The following is a 16,623-nucleotide window of genomic DNA, read 5'->3' as shown; positions in this document are numbered from 1 at the left end:
GGGGCTCTGGCAGAAGTCCAGGTGGAGTTCTGTTCTGGCTTATTGGTACATGGGGTTGCAGAACTCATAAGCTGGTTTACAGCATGTAACCATTTCCTTGCTGTTATTCTTCCAGCGTTATTTTCCCAGTGAATAACCAGTGCTACCTTGTAGGAGGGACACTTAAATACTAAAAGTAGCACAGTCCCCGAAACATATTTATTATTCATTTCAATGACCATGATAATAGTTGTTTTTGTTATTTTTCAGTTGAAATGCTGATATGTGCATTTTTTTTTTTTTTTTTGAGTGACCCGGAGGATTGAGGCTAAAGCTTTACCCACAGTAAGCAAGTACTCTACAGCTGTGCCAAAACCCTAATCTGATATCTTTTGAGTGGAATAAAAGTTACCCATGCTCTGCCAAACTATTAGCAAAAAACATACAGGGCTATTCCATGATGCCCATTGTCTCTGCCATATTAAGAAAATGTTTGCAAGTGAAAATCGCAATTGTGATGATAAGAGGCCTCTCTCAAAGAGTCTTTCCTGTCTCTAACAAGAATTGAAGAAAGGTTTCCTCAACACTTAATCTTGTCCTCCGTTTAGTGTAAATACAAACTTGGATTTGTTGCTCTTCAGTACATTTCTGAAAGCATCAGCCATGGGGCCTAACCTAATCTTGTCTGTGACGACTTTCAAGTTCAGGTGGCAGTGTAGTGAATGATTGAAATTATTGGAAATTCATACTGATGAAAAGAATATGCCAAAGTAAAAATTTTAACCTGTGTCTAAACTAACTAAAAGGCCATCATGGGCACCTGGCGGAAATTAGTGAACATGGACCACCTGGTTGTGTGTATGTCATCTTAGTTTCTTATTTATTATTTAATAATCTACCTAATATTTAATAATATGCCTAGTATTTAACAATGTGGCCACATAATGTGTTATTTTATATATTATTTGTTATTTTAATAATATACCTAATTAACTATTTGTTATTTAATATTTTTACTAATATACCTAGTTATGTGATAATATACATATTATCTAAGAAAGTGGACACACAACACATTTTCTCAAGGGATATAGTGAAATAAATAATTTTGGTTCTGATGAAGCACCCATAAGATATTTCAGACTAAAAGCAATACTTGATACTGTTTACACTGAAACTGAAGAGACAGCAAGGTGGAAACTGATTAATCTTCTTGAAGTTATGTATATACTGAAGGCTTTGTCAACATTAGCTCAAGATTATATGAGAACGTTTTATTTCATAGGTGGTAGTTTTTATTTCTGTAATAATTTTCTTAAAAAGAGAATCTCTCTGTGTGTCTCTGTCTTTGTCTGTCTGTCTGTCTGTCTGTCATTCTCACTCACACACACATACACACACACACACCATGAAGGTTTGAAGTGGGGCAATGTACTTCCTGGCAGCCCTGAGGTTCTGAGTCTAATTCCTGGGACCCACTTAGTCAGGGGCAGAAGACTACAAGCTGTTTTCTGACCACTCCACATGTGCTGTCACAAGTATGCACGCATGCACACACACATGTGCATAATAAAATACCATCATGAAATTAGAAGTAAGGTATTATTTGAGGGGAAGAAGGGTCTAGTGTAAAAGAGAGGGAGACAGATGAGTCTCATGGGGGGTGAATGTGATTCAGGTACACACTATAATATATATAATGAAGATATGCTGATAACATGTGTCTTGATAAACCTAACTAGATAAGGATAAACTGATAATCCCAAACTAGACCTATCTTGAGACTGCCTACCTTAAGCACACTTAGTGGCCCTTCTCATAGACACTGAGCTGAGGAGACACTGGGCTTTGGAATTCATAGTAGGGAGTCCTTATGAGGAATATGAGCTCAGCCTGTGCAGAAATCAGACTCAGGTGAAGCTGTGATGCACTCCCCCTGTGGATGCAGTTGGCACGGTGACATGGATGGTGTGCATCTGAATAGCCATCCCTGTTCCCACCTGCCCTGTTGATTACCCCCCCCTCCATGGATGCAGTTGCTATAGTGACATGGAAGCTGTGTGTCTGCATAGCCATCCCTGCTCCCACTTGCCTTTATTGATAAGGCTATCCTGAAACTCTCTGCAGAAGACAGAGCCTTCACAACAGGAGCAGGTTCTGGCCTGTGGGTTGCTGCTGAGAAACACCATCTTGCAGCAGGCTTTGCCACTGTGACAGTACAGACTGATTTTTACCTTTTACCATTGTGAAAACTCAGATTAGTGTTTATATGCAGGATGTGTGTGTGTATGTGTGTGTGTGTGTGTGTGTGTGTGTGTGTGTATTTTAGTGTTTTTTTCATTCTTTATTGGAAATTTCCTTGTTAAGGATTAGTCTTTGTTTTATGTTTTACTTGCCAACTTCCTCTAACCCCTAACATACCACAATAAAAGTGATAGTTATTTTTAAAAATAGCCTAAATGTTATTAAAGGTTTAAGATAGCTTTGAGCGGCAGCTGTTTTTAAAAGTGTTTTAATATGCTGAAGTATGCTAAATTATGCAAACCTCTGCTTTCCCCAAATGTGTGAAGATCAGAGCAGAGAGCATGAATTCTTTTTCTATTTAATATTATTTATATTGATTTCCAGCTCTGTGCTTAGTAGGTAATATTCAACAGATGGGGGAAGTTTCATAGTAGAAACATCTTAGCTGCCTGAGACATGATATGTATCCTTCATGTTAAATCTAGCACTGAAATTCATGGCATAAATTAAAATGCTTTGCTGGTTTTAAGTGAGGGTTTTTCTCTGTGCCTCACACATGATGGTACCAAAATTTATGAATTTTGTGAGTAGCAGAGTTAAATTTGGCTCCCTTACATACGGATACACGTTAACGTATATCACTAATGTAATGTATGAGAAAAATGTAACGAGTTTCTCTTCTGCCTTGCTTTGAAATGCTTAAGTGAAACAGCTGCTCAGTCAACAAAGATGGCATTGAATTGCACTGTTTTGGAAAAAAAATGAAGGGAACTAGATGCCTGTTAATCTGGTTCTTTAAATATCATAAACAAAAGTATCCGAATGAGTCTCCAAGGACAAAGGCGGGGTTCTGGGAGCCGTGATTGGCTGCAGCCCTGTCCTGTCTGCAGCCATCCTTAATTGGCTTTGGGTAGCCTGGGATCATAGAAGCAGGGTGACATTTACTACTTCCCTAGAGTTCCTTCGCACCGAGCCTTGAGATTTCCGAGGAGTACCCATCAAGGACTCCTTTCATTTCGTCTGCGATCTCTGAGAGGGATCCTTCTAGAAGGACAAACATGAGTTTGAGCGCGAGAAGAGTCACCCTGCCTGCAATCACACCAATAGTTCTACAGAAGAGGGTAGGTGGCTTAGTTTGCTTCTTCAGTCCTTGAAAGTTTTCCTTGCAAAGTCCTTGCCTTTATTTCCCCGTTACTGTAGCTATGCTAATAACTTGGAAGCTTACATAACCAGGAGAAAAGAGTGGAATACATTGAGGCTGGAGGTACTTAAATAGACATATTGTTGGACTCAAAGTTGGAGGGGGGATGCTGCCAGAACATCTCTGTGGTAAAAATACCTCCATGCAAAAAACCTCCGGTCTCAATTACTGCCCGATATGACTTTGTGCATACTGTAAGCTTCTCCCTTTTATCCTTTCCTTCTGTAACTTCGGGCATTTCTGCCTTTAGTTAAGCAGGAAACCTGCCAGCTACTGTGCTCCGAATTTGTGAAGGGGTAGCCTCTTTGTGTGTGTGTGTAACTGGTAACGCATCCACCTCCTCACTGGGAGGACTATGTAAGAGTTTAGCTGGTTATCTTCATGTGTCTGCCCATTTCTATGGGGTTTCTGTTTGCTCAAGAAAAGTTTTCCCATTACATTCTCCCAGAAAAGGGATTTCTATTAATTATTAATCTAGCTCATGTATGAAAATTGTATTTTTTTTGAAGAATACTTTCATATCTTACTTGGGGCATTTCGTTTGGTAAGACTGTGTCTGTATCTTGCAATGTAACTACAGTAAGCGTCTCTTGCCAGTACGACTAGATGCTCCAAACTTACAGAACCGCAGTTGTGTCGTGGGGACCGAAGGCATGGAACTGCAAAAACTGGTTAGTTCTAGTGGCACAAGAGAGTGTAGTGTTTCTCTACTCAACCCTTTAAAAGTTAACTGTTAACTATTAGTGGATTCCATTAAGCCAAAGGTCATGTTTTAACTTAGTTGAAACAGAACAGATTGAACAACCAAGAATAATTTTTTTAGAAGAAAACTGTTTGTTTTAATTGGTTTTAATTTTAGCTTTCAGCTTATTATTATTGTTATTTTAGCCAGTCAGTTACTAGTTACCAAGTCCACCCTACATGGCACTGGTGTAATGTTGGCACCGTGTGCTCTTTATTTTTCTTTATTTTCCTTCCTGCCTCTCTTTTGCTTTAAGAAAATAATTAAAACATTTTGCTTTGAGCTTGAATCTTTATCTTTGCTTAAATTTAAGGGCAGTGTTGGTTCTCTGAGGGATAGGCATTTGGGGAAAGCACATTAATGTTTGTCCAGTCCTGTTCTGTTTGACTCCTTTACCCAGTTCACAGCACTACACAGGATCACCAAACCTCTACCGTGTGTTTTGTTTTATGGTCCGTTACTGTCTGGGCTCTCTTACTAGTGGAAGCATGTTGGCGAATCACCCCCAGTTCCCATTCTGATCTGTGTGGACAGCTCAGGTGTAGGTGATTGCTATCAGGGGTAGGATTTGGGGGATGGTAGTCTGTGACCCTAAGGGTAGATTTCACGTTGTCTTGGTACTAGCTGAGATTTTAAGTTGCCCATTTTTCACCAGACAGTATGGAACAATGAAAAAAATGTGCCGCCATTTTTGAGAAACTTAATATTAGCACAGGTGGAGTAGGTAGGAGCCAAACCTGGCTGGGAAACGGTTTCTAGCACAGTCTGTTGAATAGGAGAACACGGTGGGGCGGAGAGTTGGAACTTCTTCTGCTTTCTTAATAAATATCTTATCAGATTGCCATTATCACATTGTATATAACAGTTCTCAAAGGCCAGTTATGTGAGTGTACACGTCCACAACCCAGCGCATCCTTGTTTTCTGAATATATTTAGGCCATTTCTCCTGTTACTTTACCCCCAAAGGATCTATTTGTCTACCTAATTGGTTTGAAAACTTTGTTTTTTTTTTTCTTAATTTTAGAAAATTCCACTTTTCTGACTATAAGTCATTTACCCGCTATGGTCATAAAATTACTGAGATTTTTTGTTTGTTTGTTTGTTATTTTGATTTTTCTCTGAAGATATAAGAATTTTCTATACTTGCCATTTTTCATATGCCCTAAAAATTTTAAACAATTTTACAGTTAGCATGTGTTTCATTAAGTCTCAACTTGGTTCTCCCCTACAGACCATACACATAAACACATAAACACAAGCACTTTAGAATGTTGCCAGGGAGTGCAAATTCTCTGCTTTTCCAGAAGGCTCTGCTCACACATTTTGCACAGAGCTTCAAGGCCTGGATGAGTGGTCCTTGCCAGACAATTGAGCAGCTGGAATCCCTATCTCGGGAAAGGACAGGGACATTTCTGAAAACTCTCAAAGGCTCTTGAGTAGGGATTCTTATCAGTCAGTGTGTCCTTCTGATGTGGCCCTGGGGTTCTGTTGGAGTGATTAGAGGCTGAATTTGAAATATAATCATTTACACAGAGCAGAGCCTGGAAGAGGTCTGGTAAAATCTGTCTAGTAGATTGAAACGAAAATGTCCTCTAATTCTGTTAATGATTGCAGATCACTGATTTCAGAATTTTAATGTTTCATCAGATCTCTGAATCTTTTACCTTAGCATTTTTTTTTTCAGATTATCTACTAGATGGCTTCTTCCCCCTCCTCCCACTTCTCCTCCTTCATTTTCCCTTCCCCTGTCTGAGTCTCTTGGATGTTGAGTACCTTCTGCAAGGTCACCCAGAAGGTCAATGACAACACTAAAAATAGAATCCAGGCTTGGTGAGTTCCATGGTGTTTTTCCTAAGTGTGTGTTATGTCCTGAAGCCAGTCTGTAAGTGAAATTGGCTTATGGTGTGTACAGTTAGCACAGAGCTCACTTCTGGGTTTAGTGGAGGCTAATCCTTTTGTCTTTCTTTGCACTTCTCCAGCTCCCGAATGTTCTAGTGTAGAACAAGTTTTGTGTAGAAAGCAGCTGTTATACCCCTTTCACTCTCTGTCTCTCTGTCTGTCTGTCTATCTCTGTGTGTATGTGTGTGTGTGTAAGAGAGAGAAGGTGAGACATGAGAGAGAGATGGGCACATGTGTGAGAAAACACACACACACACACACACACACACACACACACACACACACACACACATGCTTGGGTGGAGCACCTGAACTGAAAGTCTAGACTGGCATATTAATTACCCCAAGAAGAATATTTTTAAGGTCACAAAATTAGCAATTGGACATTATGGTGTTTAAAATAAATAAAACATAAAATGTCTGCATGTCTGCAAGATCAGAAGACCCAATGCCATATTTTAATTCTGCGAGTTGCAGTATTTGATGCCTCTGTTTGATTCATACTGCTTGTCAGATTATGCTTGGAGATAATTTCTCATCCTTTATGCATTCTGCCTTTGCAGAAAACATTCATAGTAAGCTCACAGATACCTAAAGTGATTTCAGAAATGAAAGAGGAAAAAAAATCCCCAATTTGTATAATAGACTTTTTCTTAAGACACAAGTTTGTTAGTAAGTGGAAATTCTACACTGATACAAGATGGGATCATGGTGCATTATCATATCTCTGTCCCCGAAAGTTTTGAGCAGACTCATAGGTGCTCAGTAAACATGTGTCCCCATGTCTGGCTGACCCAGGAACTACCAGCTTTACCATAGCCTGCAAGGGAGCCTTTCCCTGCCCACTTGAGGTGATTGTAACACCAATGTGCTCTGCGTTCCAGCTCCCAGGGTTGCCCCCAGCTTTCTTTCCAAAATGCCGTTGTCTAAGTCTCTGTGCACGCTGTACATGCATTCTTGTTCTCTGAAATCTCTGTCTGCTTTTCTCTTCAGTGTCTTAATCTGAAATGAAAAGGTAGTGAGTGATACAGCAAACATGTCCTGTGACATTACTGTGACATGATTTTACTCTTGCCTTTTGCAATACTAAAATCTTAGTACCTATTATTTGTCTTTATCCCGTGCTTCTGAAATTTTTAGATTTTTTCATCTTTTCTGTGTGTTTTTGCTTATTTTTGTTTTTTTTTTTTGGGGGGGGTGTTGGGTGTTCTTTGCTGTCTGTTTTGTTTTGCAGCATTTGTTTTCAGAATTCTTTCTGTTGCAATTCAGGTTTCCTCATTTTATCTTGCAATTTTACTTTAGTATTTTGCTGCTCATATGCAGAATTTTACTTTCTGTAATGAGAAAGGGCCAAAGGCATGGATGAAACAGGGGAGGTATTTGTCTCCTTATGCTTTGTGGTAAAGATCAATCCACAGTTCATCTTGTGGTGCCTCAATGTCTTCAGGCAACCAAATCTTCTCTTGCTTGTTCTATGCTTCCTGGTGTGGGTCTGCTTCCCTTTTATGGAGTAATGAAGGTGAATCCCCGGGCATCCTGTTCACAGTCTTGGCACTGAGGATAGATGTATAAGGCAGGCAGGCAGGCAGGCAGGCAGGCAGGCAGGCAGGCAGGCAGGCAGGCAGGCAGGCAGGCAGGCCGGTGCTCGGTCATTTTAATGTGAGACTCAGGAACAAACAGGAGCTTATGCTTACTGGCTGTACCTGGACCCTGTGGGTAACCGAACTCAAAGCACACTGAGGAAGCAGGCCTGGGGCTCAGCACACTGCTCTTCTCTTCCCCCTAGCATCAGTATTCTTTCGAAATTAAATTTAATAATTTTATACATGTGTATTGTATTTACACCATTTTCCCTCCTTCTCTTCCTCCAACCTGTGATATGTCCTCCCCTCTCTCCTGTCCCATCTCAACTTCATAGTCTCTTTTTCTTTAATTACTATTCACACACACACACACACACACACACACACACACACACACAGACACAGACATACACACACATCTTGTTGAGCCATTTAGTGCTGTTTGTATGTATAGGGCTGACCATTTAGACAACCATGTAGGAGTCTCCAGTGGTCATTAGTTTTCTAGAGCTCTTCCTTTAGAAATGGGTACCTGTGAGACATCCTGTCCCCAAGTCATCCATGTTGACTTGTTAACTGATGGTGACATTGTTTAGGTCTTATTTAGGAGATCACACTTTTGATATTTTGTGGGTACACTTTCCTTTTTATATATAGAAGTCACTGTCTCACAGCAGATATCCTGGTCCTTTGGCTCTTACAGTCCTTCCGATCCCTCTATTTCAATGCTCCTGATCATTTGGGGCTGTACATCACCAAAAGTAATTTACAGATTCAGTGCAATACTACCAAAATACAACATTCTTCACAGAAATGCAAAAGTATCCTAAAAGGCATATGTAACAACAATAACAACAACAAAAGACTCCAAAAGCAATCCTGAGCAAAAAGAAAAATGCTGGAGGGATGGCCAATTTATATTTCAGGATATACAGAGCGGTTGTAACAAAGCTGGTATAGCACTGGCTTAGAAACAGAGATGAAGGTAATAGGGCAGAAGAGAAGAGAAAACCCAAACACGAGTCCATGTAGCTACAGTTATTTTTTTTTTACTTATTTTACATTCCACTCACTTCCCCCTTCCTGTCACCCCCACTCACCCACAATCTTTCCACCATCCCCCTTCTCCTCTGAGCAGGTGGGGGCTCTCCTGGGTATCCCTCCCACCTTGGCACTTCAAGTTTCTGCCAGGCTAGGTGCTTCCTCTTCCACTGAGGCTGGACAAGGCAGCCCAACTAGGAGAACATATCCCACGGACAGGTCACAGCTTTTGGGACACACATGAAGACCAAACTGCACATCTTCTACATGTGTGCAGGGGGATGGGGTAGGTCCATCCCATGTATGTTCTTTGGTTGGTGGTTCAGCCTCTGAGAGCCCCAAGTATCCAGGTTAGATGATTCTGTTGGTCTTCCTGTAGAGTTCTTATCCTCTTGGGGGTTACAATTCTTCCTCCTGTTCTTCCATAAGAGTCCCCAAGTACTCTAACCATTGTTTGGCGGTGGGTATATGCTTTTGTCTGCATTAATTGGTGGGTGGAGCTTCTCATAGGACACCATGTTAGACTCCTGCCTGGCAGCATAACAGAGTATCATTAGTAGTGTAAGGGACTGCTGCTAGAGCAGCTACAATCATCTTACAAGTAGTGCTGGGAAAAAACTGCTTGCCAGCATGTAGAATGAAATTAGACTGGTATCTGTCATTCAGCAAAACAAAACAGCAACATAAACAAACAAAAGACTGCAGATGGATGAAGAGCCTTGATATGAAACCTGGACCAATGAAACTTCTAGAAAAAACAAAACAAAACAACAGCAGCAAACAAACAAAAGCAGCACTCTACAAGGTATAGGTGTAGGAAAGGGGGCTCTTAATAGGTCTCCATATTCCTAACAATGAAGGCACTGGGATTCTTTAGAACAATGTATGTGAGGAGCAGGCATGGGGCTCAGCTAGCTATTACCACCACGAGAGCCTCTACCTTCCTTGGCATTCAGAAGATACTGTATTGTGATGGTGTCATGTACAAAGTGTGGTGGCATCCTCTGAGGAAGTGGATTCTCCACTTTGTGGGGATGGTAGGTGAGCCAGTGGGGCAGATAGCTGCTTCTCTGAGTAAGTAGGGCCATGGACGTATCTGGGTGGAGGCTTGGAATGGAGTCTGGCTTGGAGGGATAGGTGGTGATCATTCCTATTTTTTTTTTTTTTTTTCAGTCTCATTCCTGATAAACTTTGCTTTTCTTCCTGTTTGTGCCATTTTTATTAGGGTAACTTAAGTGTGTCCTTAACTCCAGAGGGGTGTCACTCAGAACATGGTTTGGGTTATATTTACAGTTTTTCATTGCTTCAGATATAAGGCTTCAGGAAGCATTGTTGGTGGGCTTTTGTGTTTTAGAGGCAGAAAGCCTGAGTTTAGCTTTCTCCTTAGCCTGTGGAGTGACCTTAGTATCCATGTGTACAGTTTCTCTATGTCCCTCAGAATGCTGAATTTGCAAGGACTGTGTTAAAAACATTAACATAATTAATTAACATAATCAACATAATTGAAAACAAAACATAACACAGTAGAAGCCCAGAGAATGTGAATTACTTCTCTGACCTAAAAATAAAGATGTGTTTTGTGTTCATTTGTTGGGGTGCTTTAGAATCTTCTGGTGTTGATGGTATGTGTGCTTTCAGAGAGCTGGTCCCCATACGTAGCCCAGACGAGCTAAAACAGTCTCCTGAAAGCTCAGAGTACAGACACTATGTTGCGCTCTGCTTGGCTTTAAAATACCATGTTTTTTTGTTTTTTTGTTTTTTTTTTTTTTTTTTTTTTTTTTTTTTTTTTTTTTTTTTTTTAGTTTCATGAGCGATTTAAGCTGAGTGAGAAAAAAAAAATAAGTAAAAAACTTTATAATCACCAGGAATTTAAATTTCCTGCTAAAGCTGTTCCATAAAACTTTTCTTGTTGTTGTAGCAAGTGAATTTAATAAAACCCTTTTTTCCTTCATATTCTGCCACCAGGGCAGGGCCAGAAGAATGGGACACTTTTCAAATGTGTGTCACACTGCTCACTTTCTGTAACTGTGTTTAGGACTGCCGTGGGACTTAAACAAACAACTGCAATGCTGAGTGTGTGTCTCTCTACCTATCCTCTAGCTATTCTGGGAGCTCAGATTGAAGTTCAACAAGATAGGCAGTTAGATTATTGTTCCATTCAGTGTCCTAGGGGTTGTTCGTTGGTGGCTAGCGGCTGTGGATTTGTAGGAGCTAAAGCTGTTGACACATTTTGCAGGTTGGCTGTACTGCTGTAGGGCTGAATCATCTTTGATTGGGACTTGGATAACAAAGGTATCGTCTATGCAAGCTGAGCACACTTAATTTGAAAACCCAATTGTGAAGTATTCCTAGATTCAAAGCTTTTCTATAAAGCCGCATGATGTCACAAGGAAAAAGTGTATCCCTTAAGACACTGAATAGAATTGTCCACAGCCTCTGTATGTAAATGAAACATAAATGAATTCTGTGTTTACAGAGGGATGCTTTCTTTAGGATAGCTCATTGTGCATGCAATATTCCAGAGGGGGAGGAATGAAATCTAATACACTTTCCATATAAGCACTTCAAACAAGGGCTACTCAGATGGAAATTGCTATTATTTGTGAAAGTGTAGATTTTGTGAAAACAAGATACATTGGTATTTCTCAACATGGCTGTTCTCTCTATTCCTCTTAGAATTTTATCCCTTAGGGTGAAAAGGTCCCAGGCCTTTTTATTGTCTTTATCCAGCTCCAACTTGTGGCTTTTGGCAAGATGGAAGACTATCTGTCATTCTCATAGACCAGTAGAAATCAAAGGAGCTGTGATCTGCTTAGCACTGAGTCCAGATTCTTTTTAATCTTCATAAGAGCCTCACAAGGCTGCTGGTCAAAGCCATTTTGGGTGAGGAAGGTTGGTTGGAGAAAGGTCGGCTAATAAATGGCAGAGGGCAGGGTTGTAGGCTAGGCCTGCCTTCCCAGACAGAAACCTGTCACAGAACAATGGGGGTGCATCTGCTGCATGCCCCAGCTGAGGAATGCTTACCACATGGCCACGCTCCTCTAAGCAGCATGCTCACAAGTACGGTATACCCCTGCTTCGCACAGCAGTCTAGGCAGACACTGTACACCCTGCTTCATGGGACATCCTGTGCATGGCCCTGTTCCACAAAGCAGCCTGGGCACAGACTGTATGCTCTGTTCTACAGAACACCCTGGACACACACTATATGGCCCTCTCTGCAGAACAGCCTAAACACACACTGCATGACCTGCCCTATAGAAGAGCCCTGTCACTTTCTTCTCTCACCTGTATGCTTCACATGGGACAATTCTCACCTCTTCTGCCAATCTTCTTTCACCCTCTGACTTAGTGTTTCTTGCCATGTCCTCAGCCTTACTTCTAAAACAGTGACTAAGCTAACCCAAGAGTACACTGGGGCTCTAAGGATATATTGAGACCTAATTACAGTGGATCATTTTCCTTGAAAATACATAATACTATTACCAGGCAATACATAACCCTGAGTGCTGTCAGCTCTTCATACATTTGAGTGTGAGAAGAGGCAGATTTAGAAGATGAACTGTTGATGGTGACCACCAGTCTGACCCAGATCAAATTCCCGTCTTCCCAGCACTGTAGACACCTGGGCTGTAACTCCATGGGAACAGGCACCGAGCCTCACGTTATTTTGTAAACCACAATGCCTGGTCCATGCCTGGCACACAGGGCTGATTAAAAATAGCTGGAGTGATAGACAGTCTCAGACTCCTGCTTGGGACAGTCTGAAGGGCTGGTTCTCTTGGCTGCACCCCAGTCCCCTGAGCCAGACTTTAAAAATAATAATCTCTTGTTGGCAAGGTAATAAGCAGGACTTTTGGTAATTTCAGACACTGCCTCCCTCTAAAAATATAAAGATTTCTACCCCAGTGGGGTATTAAAAGTGCTCAGTCATCAGACAGTTACAAAAGAGAAATTAAAATATTACACTGGAAATCAACATTGTCAGAAAGCAATTATAGCCCCACCATTAGTCCTGTGTATTTTAGAAAATATCAACAGTAATGTAGTTTTGCAGTTAAATTAACTTCAGCAGTCAGGTTAATATTTGAAGGAAAAAGTTGACATCGGTGTTCTAAGTCACATGATCTCAGAAATATTTCTGTCTCTCACACTCATGCGTGTGTGACTATAGATGTGGTCACAGGACATTTCCTCAGTGTGAGTATAGAACTAATCTTACACGTTCAAATGTTTAAGAATAAAAAAAATCTATCTTGATACAAGATTATAAATATATCAAGGAGGAACTTTATGCAATTAACAACCTTTTAGTTGTAACTTTGAAAATATATATTTGCTTTTTTGTTTTATATTTATGTATTTCCTGTCTACGTGTGTTTGGGGTAGTGTGGACATGTTTTAGGAGGTCAGAGAATAACTTGTGGGTGTTAGTTCCCTTCTACTTCTCTGTATGTTCTCAAGGATTTCGTTTAAGTGTGCAGACCTGGTAGTAAGCTGAGCCATTGCCCCAGACAGAGACCTATTTAGGGGTCTCTATTTGTACCAGCTCAGAATAAAGACTCCCTCTGCTGGCTGTTTTGATATTTGCATGCTTTCTAACACCCAGGAAACAATGAAAAAGCAAACAACTCTTTGGCATTCAAAAGCCAGGTGCTTTGTGACATCCGTGTCATTTACATCCTGATGTAAATCTCAGCCCACTAACGCTTTTATGGACGGTGTCCTGGAGCAGTACCAGCTTTACAGGCCCAGAAACCAGACTAGCAGTGGGGGAGGAATTCATGCAGTGTCCAGGTGAAGCCTATGCAGGTTCCATGGCTCTGCCAGGGAGCAAGTGCCTGAGAAAGTCATGTCTTACAAGCCTTGACTTCCTCCTTTCTAAATGAGGGCGTTTGTTATTTGTTCATCCTGAATTCTAATAACTTTTATTATCTTACTTTTCTGACAACATTGTGCTTTTTTTCTTTTTAAATAGAAATATGCACAGTATGCATTTCACACTGACACACAAGAAACATTTAAAAGAAACAGAATTAAAGCCTGGATATACATTGGTTTGTAAGGCGATTTTTTGGGGGTGGGCACATCTATAGAGTAACATGTAAATATCACAGAGAAACCGTACACAGCATATACCATTGGCTGTTTGGCACTATATATTACATAATAATGTCATTCAATACACCTCCAATTAAACTTCAAAAGAACTTTTATGGTAAGATTCATGTAAGTTTCTGAGACATTAAATTATGGGGAAAAATTAAAAATTAACAAAGATAAATAGTTCCTAATAATGCATAAATGGATGACGTTTGCCTCCATCAATGTGACGTAGCCAGATGCGCCATGTCTGTCTTCTTCTTGTTCGTTGCCTTCTCTCTACACTCTTTTGCCTCCACTGATCTCCATTTGTCCTTCTTTCTCACTGTGTGAACTGATCTGAGCTTTTCCACTTAGACACATAGAGTGGGTATTCTGGGAATAAATGGTTACTTAAAAACTGAAAGGAGACACCTGGATAACATTGTAAGCCTGACCAGTGGTTTCTGCCTTAAGTGTGGGTAAGTGTTAGCATTTGAGAAGGTTTGTATCTTGTACAGAAGAATTAACCCTAAATGATTACATGTGTCTTAAAACACTGACTATTCCAAGACATGTCAAGGATGAAGTCATTGGGAAGTTAGCATGGAATTAACCCTCTATAATATACATTGGATTCAAAAATCACAGAAATGTAGTCTCTTGCTGTCTCTTTCTCTGTCTCCCTCTGACTCTCTCTCTCTCTGACTCTCTCTCGACTCTCTCTCTCTCTCTCTCTCTCTCTCTCTCTCTCATGCACATGTGTGCATGTGTGTGTATGTATGTGCATATATGTATGTGGGCATAACTTATGATGGAAGCCTGTGTGTGTGTGTGTGTTGGTGTGTGTGTGTGTGTGTGCACATATGTATATGGGGTAGCCTTGGATGGAACCTATGTATGAGCCAGATTTTCATATGTGGCAATGTGAAATCTCCTTCCAGGTCAACTATAGGACATGACCACTGGTGAGGCTTCATGGGGTGGCTTATTCCGTGTGCAAACTAATTTGAAACATTCTAAAGCTTTTCCCATTGCATCCTGGGCCTAGTATGCAGAGCTAGACCCCTGGCTGCTCAGGTTCTTGAGTCCTGAGTTTGTTCACTTTGACCAGGTACTCTTCATAACTGTCAAAATGAAGCAGAACAGCAGGCTAATGACTGCTAAGCCAAGGCTCCTACACAGAAAGTTTGGCAACCATCCATCCTGTAGTCTTAAAAGTAAATAACATTAGGGATGAACTTAAAGATCCTGGGTCAGTAGGAACTTAAGGGACATGACTATGTGAACCCTGAGAAGAAGATCTGGGGAAGACCTTCTGCTATTAGTAGCTAACCCCCCTTCCATGACGGTTCCATCACCATCGGCTGTGGAGCATTCTCTTTGCTTGCCCTGTTGAGCAGAGCCATGCAAAGCTTCTATTTTCAACCTTATTAGTATATTCCCAGATAGTTCAGAGAGGTGCTTTATAATTCAGATGTGGTAGACTTTCTTCTCCGTTTTCGTGGTCCCAAGGGAAACAGGTGCTCAGCATGACTGGGTGAGATCACCCTTCTCCTCCCTGGTCTGCTGACAAATGGGAAGCTTCACTAGTTTTGCTAAAGTAAAACCAGTCTGATTGTTATTCTTATTCTTTGATTTGTTTTCCTCCTCAATGCCATTTCTCATAACATTTGCCTCACCCAAGTTTTCCCTTACTTTGTACGTAACCTCAAATCCGACAACAGGGCACTTTAAGTCCCAGATTGGGCTTTGTTCAGCTGAGAAATTCTATGAAAACTTGCTAATAGTTTCTCTTTGGTCTGCATGTGTGGTTTCAAACTTGCGGACTCAGTCCTGTTGCTGTGGAATCCCTAATGTCTCACATGGGGGTAACAATGACTCCATTCAACATAGAATAACTGTTTCATCTGTCCATTGCGAGCCCCGTGCTCTGCTGGCTGCGGGAGAGAAGATGGGATGCAGCTGTGACTGGGGTTGTGTGACAATCTGAGCAAAAATGGCTTTGAAATTTGATGGCACAGGCGCACCACTCATGGAATAGACATTCTGGCCTTAAACTGGAAAGGCCATTGAAGTGTCCCTCATAGATGTAATGGTGTGTCTGGTTGCAGGGAGACAGTCCAGATAGTACCAGCAGTCGGTGCACTACGTCAAAGGGTGCTGTGTTCTGGAAGGGGCTAGGCACTTGTAAGAAACTGAGGACGAGTGGGAGTGGTGCTGAGATCAGGGAGGAAGGAGCAGGTTGTGTGGAATGAGGCAGAAGAGTAGACCAGGGCTAGGAATGGTCTTGGTTATGTCAGTTTCTGAGAGTCAACATTAGTGACATGCGCATGTCTTGAATTACTGTAGCTAATTAAAATTGCATAGTTTCTGCTCGGGTATAATGACTGTTAAAAATGTCTTTCAGATTTAAGACTTTGTTACAAGGTGCCTCTAAGCTATGCCCCCAGTATTTCACACCTAAGATAAAATACAGTAAGGGTGCAGGAAGCAGCAGCTTTGCCTGAGCTACTGGGGGCTGTTGGAGCAGAGTTGTTTATGAGATTCATTGTTTGCAAAGCAGAGATATGGAATAAGAACTAATGTGCGCATTATTTCCATCCCCTTAAGCAAACACACAGGCTTGTTTAACTCAAAATCGCTGTGCTGTCTCCTCTTCTCTCTGGCCACAGCACTCCTTATTTAGAAGAATGTGAAGACCCAAGGCTGCCCTGACCTTGCTATAAAAATATTCGTATGATTGAAGTACATTTGCTATCTGTTAAAAGACAACAAGAGATCTTGAAGCATCAGAAAGTGTTTTATAATCTTCCTTTAGTCGGTAACAACTTTAGAAGAGAGATAGAAAC

General features: G+C 41.0%; 1 protein-coding gene across 2 annotated transcripts in view; it reads left to right on the top strand.

The window, feature by feature from the left end:
- The window catches only part of GRB14 (growth factor receptor bound protein 14), a 103,693-nt gene that overhangs the window by 40,839 nt on the left and 46,231 nt on the right, over positions 1–16,623 (top strand). Inside the window, exon 1 of one of the 2 annotated variants that reach the window (XM_080928059.1) lies at positions 3,144–3,344. The exons of the other annotated variant lie outside the window; for it this stretch is intronic. Within the exon in view, the coding sequence (XP_080784185.1) occupies positions 3,282–3,344 (63 nt within the window). The 5' untranslated portion in view covers positions 3,144–3,281. Of the gene's footprint in view, positions 1–3,143; positions 3,345–16,623 lie in introns of those variants that run through there. 2 annotated transcript variants of the gene reach the window in all.

This window comes from Micromys minutus, assembly GCF_963924665.1.
Source record: "Micromys minutus genome assembly, chromosome: 13".
Taxonomy (NCBI): domain Eukaryota; kingdom Metazoa; phylum Chordata; class Mammalia; order Rodentia; family Muridae; genus Micromys; species Micromys minutus.
The sequence above is the reverse complement of the archived record's forward strand: the minus strand, read 5'-3'. Positions and strand labels throughout refer to the sequence as shown.